Source organism: Xenopus laevis, chromosome 5L (genome assembly GCF_017654675.1).
Source record: "Xenopus laevis strain J_2021 chromosome 5L, Xenopus_laevis_v10.1, whole genome shotgun sequence".
In the NCBI taxonomy this organism is placed as follows: Eukaryota; Metazoa; Chordata; class Amphibia; order Anura; family Pipidae; genus Xenopus; species Xenopus laevis.
The window spans coordinates 43,003,158-43,015,458 of record NC_054379.1 but is presented as its reverse complement, the minus strand read 5'-3'; the positions used below and the strand labels follow the sequence as shown (position 1 = coordinate 43,015,458).

General features: G+C 36.0%; 1 protein-coding gene across 1 annotated transcript in view; it reads right to left on the bottom strand.

The window, feature by feature from the left end:
* The window catches only part of sos1.L (SOS Ras/Rac guanine nucleotide exchange factor 1 L homeolog), a 68,306-nt gene that overhangs the window by 37,666 nt on the left and 18,339 nt on the right, over window positions 1-12,301 (bottom strand). The window contains exons 2-5 of the mRNA XM_018262958.2: window positions 5,278-5,403; window positions 3,167-3,298; window positions 2,155-2,319; window positions 805-1,014 (exon numbers count right to left, since the gene is read on the bottom strand). Of these exons, the coding sequence (XP_018118447.1) occupies window positions 805-1,014; window positions 2,155-2,319; window positions 3,167-3,298; window positions 5,278-5,403 (633 nt within the window). The remainder of the gene's footprint in view (window positions 1-804; window positions 1,015-2,154; window positions 2,320-3,166; window positions 3,299-5,277; window positions 5,404-12,301) is intronic.

Here is a 12,301-nt window from a genome sequence, read left to right as displayed (position 1 = left end):
GCCTATGAGTAAGTGCCCCAGTGGGTATGAAAAGCATTAGGCGGCTATCTATATGTCCCAATAAATTATTTGAACTTTTAATTATAATTTTTGGTCTTTACTTTCGGAAAAAACTCACAACTTTTTGCTGCTTCAGATATGTGCACCCATGGACTGGGGTGAACTGTGAGTATTTTTCTCCCCCTATTATTTGCTTATTTTCTTTTTGATTAACAATGGTATGGTTATTGGTATTGTGTACCATAGTTCTAATGTTTCCGTGAAGAATAAGGACAACCTGCATTCTGTGCCTCTGATACAAGAGAGAGGTACAATACGGTGTGGTTCAGGAGCTGGTGGGAGCAATATAATGGGCAAGTGTACAAAGGGTTTCCTTGTCACTTAAATCACCATTAAATCTACCATTTTAGTGGGATCCCATCAACTCAAAAACCAGGCCTTGTCATCACAAATCAGTTGCTTTAGAACCTCTTAATGTCTCTGAATCGTATTTTCTACTGTTATAGCAGTTTTAGCATATTTAGCATGGTCTTTTTTCACACAACTGCTTTTTATGCGTCTCCTATTCCACAACACAGCACAAGGTTTAGTAATGAACTAGAATTAGAATCACAAAGCTGAATGCTGTCCACCTTCTACAACGCTCTTCACAATCAGTCATCGTAATTTGATTTTGATGTGCCACCATATGAGTAAAGGCTGCAGCATAATTTCTAATGTTTGTTAAAGGGTCAATATGCTAATGTGCATGTAAACTCATTTTTGTGAACAGAGTAAGCCTTGCTTGTTGAATTCAGTACTTACATGACTAGAGAATAATTTGGGACTCGAGACAAATGGTTCCCGGAACACTTTGATGATGAGGTTCAGCTCTCTTATGTACTGTCTAACCTCTGCCATAAAAGACTTGACAAGGTCATAGTAGGTTTGTTCACCTAAAGTAGATGGCTCTTCATCAGCTAAGCACAGTGCACTCATGTCTTCTTCATCTTGGTGGAACATATCCATTAATACCTTTACATATAAACCAATGCATTATTCAGAAACCAAAGAAAATAAGCATAACAACATATTACAATTAATAGCCCTTTTATTCCATGAACATAAAAAAGTGTTCCATATCTACATAATATTCAAAATTAAGTACAGTATGTTTTTCTAAATGATAATGTTGGTTTATTATAGCAAGCTTTAAAGGGGAAGCAATGAATCATTAGTAAAGAGTACATGTAGAGCTTTTTATGAACCCAATATTTTACAGTGTTTGGAAGAAAGTCGTGTAAAAAAAGCGTATCCCCTCAGAATGGAATGCAAGTGAAATAAAACTTTAGATGTGTATATATATATATATATATATATATATATATATATATATATATATATATATATATATATTATAAATGCAGTCATTTTGTTGCAGCATAAATTCCTACTAACTAATGCATAGTATCTCTGGTTTGAGTATCTAGGAGCTTGGTTTGGACAAGACTCTCCTTACACAAGCAATGCTCTACAATACTTCACAAATACAAAGTATTCTGCCGTTCTTCGTAAGAGGGACAAATGGATGAAACTGGGAATACCATTATATGATTTTACAGCAATACTTTACTAATTCAATAATCAATACTAATCCTAAACTATTTGCCTATTTGATCCTTAATGCAACTTTTATAATAGCATATAGTAAGTTTTTTTTTTTTATTTCAAACCCTAAGGTTCAGGCCACACAAGTAGATTCGGGGAGATTAGTCGCCCGAGTGACAAATCTCCTCTTCTTCAGGGCGACAATCTCCCCAAACTGCCTTCCCCCTGCCCTCCACCAGCTAAAATCGCCTGGGGGGGGGGGGGGAAGACATATGCGGCGGTTCATTTTCCGAAGTTGCCAGAAATTGCCTCACGAGGAAACTTTGTGCGACTTCGGAAAACGAAACGATGCGTGTGCCTTCCCCCAGGCAATTTTCATTTTAGCCGGCAGAGGGCAGGGGGAAGGCAGTTCGGAGAGATAGTAGCCCCGAAGAAAATTAGATTTGTCGCTGGGGCGACTAATCTCCCCGAATCTGCTTGTGTTGGCCTGACCCTAACTGCTAAGAAAGGTCATGATTCAAAAAGCAACAGCAAAGGAGCAAATTGGACAATCAAGAGATAACTTACCTTATCAACACACATTGCAACTTTTATGTCTTGCTTTGTAATTTCATAATGCCTTATATTCCGTACATAATTCCCAGCAAGTTTCAAAATATCTGCAGAAATGTATTCTAATACTGCTACTATGTAAACAGATACCTGATGATCAATTTTATAACCTAAGACCTCCTGGAAAATAAGACAAAAAAGAAAGAAAAAAAAAAGCATTAGGATACAAGTCGTTTTGGAATTTAGCCTGCTGTATACAGGTATGGGATCTGTTACCCGGAAACCCATTATCAAGAAAGCTCCAAATTGTCTCCCATAGACACTATTTTATCCAAATAATCCAAATTGTATTCTCTGTAGTAATAAAACAATACCTTGTACTTGATCCAAACTAAGATATAATTAATCCTTTTTGGAGGTAACCCCCAGCTTATTGGGTTTATTTCATGTTTATATGATTTTATAATAGACAAGGTATAAAGATCCAAATTACGGAAAAATCTGTGGGAGAACCCCAGGTCCCAAGCATTCTGGATTACAGTTCCCATACCTGTATTTGCCTATAGTTTGGTGCTATTATGTGCTAATGGATTTTCCTTAATTACCAAAAAGAAGTGCAATATTTATTCATAAGAAAATACTATTCTCATATTTACTTAATTTATGTTTAAAGCAACTTAATAATAACAATTTAAAATCATTTTAGATGTGATGAGCAAACTATGAATAAAAGCAGCCAAACACACAAAAAAAAACAAAAAGGCTGGGAATAGTCCAGTTTGATATTTCATATAGCAGCCTTTAATAATTTTATGTTTTGTTAAATGATTTTACAGCTGGTCAGTATGATAGGTTTTCTAACATTAGTATAACTTTGAGGCTAAATTTTAACATTTTGGATGCATTGTGGTAAATCAAGTGTTGTAAAAACATTACTGCTTCATATTATTCAGCTGACCAAAGCCTGGCATGCTGTTAAAAATATAACCGCAAAGGACAGGTTAATGGATTGGCATTTATACATTACCTTTAATAAGGGATGGATTTTATCTACAGGAAGAGACAATGGATTTCTACGTTTCTTCTTTTCAATAGCAGACTGAGCATCAGCAATGGCCCATTTGTCAATGGGATGAGGAAAACTCTTCTGCACACGTTCCTGTGAGCAGAAAATAACCAACATCTATAATATGCCCAGTGCTTTCCCCAACAGTCAAACCGTATCTCCACTGCCTCAGCCACTCTGATGAGTATTTACATATGTATTTTAAAAGCAAAACACAAATCACACCAACATTAGGCCAAAATATGTTCTGTAGATTAAAATTATTTGCGACAAATACAGTAAAATAATCTTCAAGAGAAGCACATAAGAAAGCCTCCAATGGTATGGCAGCAAAGCAAATAAGCAAATTTATACCATTCATGGGAAGAAAAAAAGTAAATTGAATGCTTTTTTTGTTGGCTGAAAAGCTGCATGTGTGCGTGCCTCAGCCATATTCTGAACTTAAAATTGTGTATTTGCTGAAGAAGCTGTAATATATAGAGGCATATTTATTAAAGGTCAACTTTTTAGTTGATGGTCAATTCCTACGATCGTGCGATCAATCCGAGAAAATCGTGATCTCACGATGAGGATCGGATCTTTTAAATATCTCTATGGCCAGCTTTAGACTGAAGTTAGCAGATATTGCCAGAATGTCTTCTGTCTTTTTCCTGAAATAGTTTTCCAGGATTGAGTGTTCTGCGTTAGCTGTTTCTAGCAGCAGTGATTTCTAAGACACATAAAGCCACTATCACACCAAGGCCAATATCAAGGTGGGAAACGGGTGGAAACCCTATCAGAGGACATGTCACAGTTTGGGGGGGCACAAATAAATCTGAAGACTTGATTCACAGACTGCACTGCAGCACTTTTGGGATAGTGGATCATGGGAGCATCTAAATAGAAAACACAACCATTTCCTTTTCAAACCAACAGTCCCATTAATCTGTAAATGTCCAATATGATTATACCAGGATAGCTGGGTTAGTTAAAGCCGGTGTAAATATATGAGTTTATCCACCACTATTTCTCTAAACGGCGCAATTAACAGCCCATAATATGGTACTCCAAATTTTGCTCCATAACAGGTTTGTTCATTTATAAGACACTGCAGTAAAAGCAGTAAATGCCCATACGAATTAATACAAATAAATTTAAAATGAAACCCACCAATTGAGTGGGACACACCTCAAATTAAAGTTTTCTTATCTATTCACAGAGCTGTCAACTCCCCCGATTTTCTCTGGCGTTACCAGATTTTCACTCTGTCCTCCTCGTAAAATGGCTAATTCTAAGCAACTTTTCAACTGGACTTCATTATTTATTTTATTTTTTTGTTTTTATAATTTTTGAATTATTTGCCTCCTTCTAATTCTGCCCAGCTTTAAAATGGGGGGGGGGGTTACTGACCCCACTGAAAAAACAAAGGTCTATAAAGGCTACAAATGTATTGTTATTGCTACTTTTTATTATTCATCTTCCAATTCAGGCCCTCTCCTATTCATATTCCAGTCTCTTGTTTAAATAAGTGTGTGGTTGCTAGGGTAATTTAGACCCGAGCAACCAGATTGCTGAAATTGAAAACTGGAGAGCTGCTGAATAAAAAGCTAAATAACCACAACAAATAAAAAATTAAAAGCTATTGCAAATTGTCTAAGAAAATCACTCTCTATAGCATATTAAAAGTTAATTTAAAGATGGACAAAGCATTTAAGATCATTATACTGACTGTCCTTCTGCCATTAATTATGTTACTTGAAATTTGTCTGAACTTGGCATACGTTGTAACTTTCCAGTCACCAGACAATTCTATTTTTAATAGGGGAAATTATTTATGTTTATTAGAAAAATATAAAGTGCAAGCAGAAATGGTAAATGTTCCAAATATTTTCGCTGCAGAACAGACCTTGCATAATTTTGGACACTCACTACTGCAGCTACTGAAAATAGAATAAAATGCAGTACTTTTAAGTGGCATCTTTACGACTAGATCAATATATATATATATATATATATATATATATATATATATATATATATATATATATATATATATATATATATATATATATATAAAAACTATTTGAAAGTACCTCAACATCCAGAACAGTGCGGGGCTGCGCTTGACAAAGCATGCTTAGCAGCTGCAGGATTAACTCTTCAACATACTGGAGCGCATCTTCAGCAGATGAAAGGTTGGGATGGACTTGCTCTTGAACCTAAAATGATTCCAGTAGATTTATATGGGTTACAACAGTAGCAATTTAGAAAACACAAACAAATAAGAAATATACAAGAGCTATATGCTAAATGTAGGAACACTACACCTTTAAGGCATACTTTTATAATCACAATTAAATGTTAAACCCACTCCTTTAAGAGAATAAAAGTGTGTTTTATATCAAAGAAATAAAAGAACAGCTTTGTGCCCTGGTCATATGGGTAATACATCCCAAATAGATATGGCAAAAAGAGGATGGCCTGATCAGCTTATGTCTAATCTAAGATTCAGCAAAATAAAGAAATAACTAAATAAAAATAGACTGGAACGAAAACAATTTGCATTAATGTATGAGGTCTTTTTTAGAAATGCTATTTAAAGAGTTAGCCTGCTAAAATGCAGTATACTAGACAGATTGTCTCTGTTTACCACAAAAATAATTAATAGGTAGATTGATTTGCCATCTGCTGGCTTCATGCAAACTGTTGAAATTTATTCTAGGATACTTTTATATAGCAGTGCCTTCTTTTATTCAAAGGAATAGTTCACATTTTGGATTGTATTCTTTTTAAAAAAAAGTGTATGGTTTCCTGGGGTAAACCTACTTCTAGAGGAATGTTTGGCCTTGAAATCAGAAGTATGGAGATTTCTGAAGTGGTGCTTTGGCAATTTGGAAGTGTACAACGTATTAGACCTATACAAGTCAGAAAACTGCATATAACTACGGTTCAACTCCCCATTTTACGTTTTTCAGGGGACCAGAAAAAAAATGGTGTAAAATCCAGGAAAATGTAAAATCAGGGAAATGTATTATTAATAATATATAGGTGGGACAACAAAACAACAATGTAAAACGAGGGAAAACTTAAAATCAGTGGATGTAAAATGGGGGTTCTACTGTATTCATACAGTGGTGTGAAAAACTATTTGCCCCCTTCCTGATTTCTTATTCTTTTGCATGTTTGTCACACAAAATGTTTCTGATCATCAAACACATTTAACTATTAGTCAAAGATAACACAAGTAAACACAAAATGCAGTTTTTAAATGAGGGTTTTTATTATTTAGGGAGAAAAGAAATCCAAACCTGTGTGAAAAAGTAATTGCCCCCTGAACCTAATAACTGGTTGGGCCACCCTTAGCAGCAATAACTGCAATCAAGCGTTTGCGATAACTTGCAACGAGTCTTTTACAGCGCTCTGGAGGAATTTTGGCCCACTCATCTTTGCAGAATTGTAGTAATTCAGCTTTATTTGAGGGTTTTCTAGCATGAACCGCCTTTTTAAGGTCATGCCACAACATCTCAATAGGATTCAGGTCAGGACTTTGACTAGGCCACTCCAAAGTCTTCATTTTGTTTTTCTTCAGCCATTCAGAGGTGGATTTGCTGGTGTGTTTTGGGTCATTGTCCTGCTGCAGCACCCAAGATCGCTTCAGCTTGAGTTGACGAACAGATGGCCTGACATTCTCATTCAGGATTTTTTGGTAGACAGTAGAATTCATGGTTCCATCTATCACAGCAAGTCTTCCAGGTCCTGAAGCAGCAAAACAACCCCAGACCATCACACTACCACCACCATATTTTACTGTTGGTATGATGTTCTTTTTCTGAAATGCTGTGTTACTTTTACGCCAGATGTAACGGGACGCGCACCTTCCAAAAAGTTCAACTTTTGTCTCGTCGGTCCACAAGGTATTTTCCCAAAAGTCTTGGCAATCATTGAGATGTTTTTTAGCAAAATTGAGACGAGCCTTAATGTTCTTTTTGCTTAAAAGTGGTTTGCGCCTTGGAAATCTGCCATGCAGGCCGTTTTTGCCCAGTCTCTTTCTTATGGTGGAGTCGTGAACACTGACCTTAATTGAGGCAAGTGAGGCCTGCAGTTCTTTAGATGTTGTCCTGGGGTCTTTTGTGGCCTCTCGGATGAGTTGTCTCTGCGCTCTTGGGGTAATTTTGGTCGGCCGGCCACTCCTGGGGAAGGTTCACCACTGTTCCATGTTTTTGCCATTTGTGGATAATGGCTCTCACTGTGGTTCGCTGGAGTCCCAAAGCTTTAGAAATGGCTTTATAACCTTTGAAATTGAACTCAGGTGTGATAAACCACAGTTAAGTTATTTTTTAACAAGGGGGGCAATCACTTTTTCACACAGGCCCATGTAGATTTGGAGTTTTTTTTCTCCCTTAATAACGTAAACCTTCATTTAAAAACTGCATTTTGTGTTCAATTATGTTATCTTTGACTAATAGTTAACGGTTTTTGATGAGCAGAAACATTTAAGTGTGACAAACATGCAAAAGAATAAGAAATCAGGAAGGGGGCAAATAGTTTTCACACCACTGTATTTGTTATTGGCACGTTCAGGAGACATGGGAATTTACAAACACGTAGTATTTTCATGCATTAAAAAAATATGTTTCTGATAGAACAGGAAAATGTTATTTTTTTATCATCTTTTATTGAAGCCTATATCTTGTCACAGAAGTGGAATACAAATTCTAGAATATGTTGAAAGTTTATATTGCCATGCAAAAAACAATACATAGTTTTCCTAGGCAAACCAAAAGCCCCCCAAGGAAAGGCCCATAAAGTGAAAGACCACAAAACTGTAAGGCTATAAAAGTACCACAAGTGATCATATCGGCTGGCAGTGAAAGGGTTAAAGAGTATGTGTTCTTTGCTATATCACTATAACACTAAAGCAACAGTAAGCATTATTCCTACTTCCTGGTTCTTATAAGCTGGTTAAAACTAAATTAGCAGTCCTCTGAGAAATCATCTTTATATTAGGCTGCTTTTTAGCCTTCTGCTTCAAAGCCTAGTAAAAACTAAGATTGGGGACGAAAGGGTTTATAATGGAGGTTTTCAATAGAAATATAGCATTTGGAATGCCCAACTACCACTGAACAAAAAAGAAAATAGATATTTCATGATTAAATAGGCAAAATGTATGTTCAGCACATGACCTATTTGTCCCTTTAAGGATTCTGGGACACAAACATACGTACATTTAGGGGCAGGTTTATTAAGGAGTTTTCAAGGTGATTTTTGGGTAAAAATTCACATTTTCAAGTTAAAGGGGTGGTTCACCTTTAAGTTAACTTATAGAATGGCCAATTCTTAGCAACTTCTCAATTGGATGTCTTTTTTTTTTTTATTTTATACTTTTTAAATTATTTGCCTTCTTCTGATTCTTTGCAGCTTTAAAATGGGGGTCACTGACCCCATCTAAAAACACATTCTCTAACGCTACACATTTATTGTTATTGCTACTTTTTATTATTCATCTTTCTATTCAGGCCTGTCCTATTCATATTCCAGTCTCTTATTTAAATCAATGCAGGGTAATTTGGACTCTAGCAACCAGATTGAAATTGCTAACTGGAGTGCTGCTGAATAAAAAGTTAAATAACTCAAAAACCCCAAATAATAAAACATGACAAACAATTGCCTCACAATATCACTCTCTATATCATACGAACAGTTAACTCAAAAGTGAACAACTCCTTTAAAAAAAACGTAAATTTTTTGAGTTTTTCAAGATTTATTATACCCCAACCCTGCAAATAGCTTTAATCTCAAAATACACATCAACTAAAAACCTAAACTAAAACCTGTCAAGGCCATGTAGGAGTCAATGGCAGAGGACCCTTGAACAATGTGAAGATGTTAATAGCCTTCATGATATTAGGGGTTTTTTTTCGTGAGGATTTCGCCGGATTTAAGTTTTTTTCCAGGTGAAAACTTGATTAATTTGAATTTTGGATGTTAATCTCTGATTCAAGTTTTTTCCATTTGGTTTCTTTTTTTAAATTAGAAACCATTCAAGTTGTGAATTCATTCGGGTTCATTGAGGTATATTAAACTCTAGAATTGGACCCCCTTAATACAGAACGGTCACAGATGCAATCAATAAAAAAAACAAAAAACAGTCGTTTCCAATAATAGTCCTTTAAAGGGCAAGTCAACTTCAAAATAAAAATTTGCATAATAAAAGAAAAACTAATTCTAAGTAAGTTTCCAACATACATTAATTAAAAAACCTAGTGCTTTTACAGTTATTTGTAAAAACGATTGCTACTGAAAGCATTTGCTTAACTCCTGTTGTTACTTATTAAACAATGTTGCAAGTCTTACCAGGAAAGACAGGTCTGTTAATCAGCCATGTCTTACATTGTATCAACAGTCTGAGCCATCAGGGCAGAGAATAGAAAGGGATCAACAAACACTTCTTTCAATAGCATTACAAATATAAGTAACTTAAAACCATAGAAAATTTGTAATCAATATATATTGCAAAGTTGCTTAGAATTATGTTTTTTGGCTTTTATTAGCCAAAATGTTATTTTTTGGGTCGACATTCCCTTTAAAGGACCAGTAAAACAAAAAGTCAAATAGTGGTGTATGATTATTGTCAGGCTAGTTTCTTATGGGGTACTTTTTGACTTTCAGTAGACTGATATATGTACATCATCATACAGATGTTAGTGATTTGGCAAGATCTTTCATTGCAAAAGGCATTCACAATAATTTAATGTAAGGCAAGAAAGGAGATGGCTTTTCAGCCTTCTTTAACACAGTGTGGTGAGAAGTAGCCCATCTGACATTTTTATACTGCACAAGTAAGAACTTTCTATTTGCTTCGGAATTACTATACAGTACTAGTGAAATGCATTGCATTTTGTTGGGACCACAAAAAAGCAAGGTAAAACAAAATCGGGGGATGTAGAATTGAGGTTTCAATGTAGTGTACATAAACAGGCTGTTGTATAGCCATGTGGCCGCCATTTAATAGGACATTGGACTGTATGGCACATTTTTGGATGAGAGCTACGCTTTGTAGCAAACAATGATTTTAACTCTTACATGGTAAGATCAACAGAGGGTAAATGGCATTCGTTGGATTAGAAAAAAACTACACAATAAAAAACTCTCTCATATAATGCAAGATGCTGTACAAACAGAAACAAGCTTTCAATGTTTTCATTTATAGTGTTAATGGGCCTTTAACTAAAAACACAATGAAAGAAAAATAAAACTAGTAAAGACAAGTGAGAATTCTTCCCGGCATACAGAAAGAGGAAATAAAAATGGTCCATTTTCTAACATTACAACAATATTAAATGTACAGTACGGGGCAGATTTATCAAAGGTTGAAGTTAAAAAAAAAAGCGTTGAACTTCAAATTCAAAAAGACCAATCGAATGGAGGTCGAAGTGTTTTTGGGGTCGAAGTGGGCTGAATTCGGCCTACTTCGAGTCGTATGATCGTACTTCGATTCAAAGTTTTTTTTAACTTCGACCTTCGATCTCCCAAACTCGCCTAATTGCCTCCATACAGTTTGTAGGAAGTCCCCCATAGGTTAAAACTGCACTTCGGCAGCTTTTAGGTGGCGAATGGTAGAAGTCGATGTTTTAAAGTGACAGTACTTTCGACAAAAAAATTCGACCTTCGAATTTCGAAGTTTTTTCAAATTCGGATCGAAGTATGACTATTCCCTAGTCGAAGTACACAAAAAGTAGCTCGAAATTCGAAGTTTTTCACTTCGAAACTTCACCTCAACCTTTGATAAATCTGCCCCTATATGTTGTATATCAAGCATTCAGCTGCACCCCCAAAAAGCAAAGAAGCAGGACCAATTTATCAATGTTGCAAAATTGCAGCTGAACTGTTGCAACTACAAAGTCATTGTTTAGTTCTAATTGTTTAAAAGACCCACTTTGATGCATAATAAAGCTAAAAATACAGGATTTGGGCTAGTCTTCTCTGAAAACATTAAAACTAAGGGGTAAAAGTTGAATTTCATCAAATAAAAATAACAGGTGTATTAAAACTGATATCTGAGGAACATATACTGCAAAATTGTCTATTCATCTTTCCTTATGTGTAGTTGTTATGATTTCAACGGTCTACTTATGGAGGTCACAGGAACGGTCTCAATTCCAGGAATGGTATGGCCTTCTCACTGGTTTGTTACGTAAGCTGTGAGAAACACAGCTGGAAAACAAGTTTTTGGCTCAACTAATATAAAGGGTTAGGGGGAAAAAAATGTAAAAGCTGCATGAACTTTTTACAAAAGAAAAGAAAATAGAAAAAAAATTGTATATGAATGTGTCTGAGGGAATTGCTCTTCAGGTTTGCATTGTCTACAACAAGAAGTAGTTAAATCAGCTACTTAAATATTTTTGCCTTTTGCCTCAAACAGTTTTACCTTGTTTTTTTCACTCTTTGATGTAGGGTTGCCATCTGTTCGGTTTTCACTCAAACAGTTCAGTTTTTCATATGGCTGTTCAGGTTACAATTGGCTGTTCGGGTTTCAACCTTGTGAAACCCAATCAATAATCTGACAAATAACCACCTCTGATGTCAAAACCCCACCCACATGGTGCACAAACACTCCCCCAACTGGCATAAGCCCACCCCCATATGTCACTACTCCGCCCCTGATGCTATCATCCTGACCCCTTGGGGCAAATTCACGAAGATTCGTAGTTGCGCCACACATGTGCCCACTGTATAGTTAAGTTGCCATGAGTTAGGAAATGTAGGGGGGAAGGAGGGGAGCCCCAAAAAAATTTTTTCGATCTTTTTCAGCCGATCACCCATAATATAGAAAAGACCCCTGCGTTTTTTGACCTTTTTTTGAAGCAATCTCTATCTACTCTATTGCGCTTCGCCTGGTCTGAGGTGGCGAAGGAAGTCTAGCGTAAAAGGTAGCGTTCAGTACACTGCGCGCGGTAGTGAATTTGCGTAGTTACGTCCGTAGCGAAAATTCCCCAGGCGTAAGGGTGCGAAGTAACACTACCGAATTTACGCCAGCGTTTTAATTAAAAAATGTCTACCGTTTTTATAAGAAACCTGACTGTATGCAGTGAAATTCCCCCTTCATTTTACTTGCTC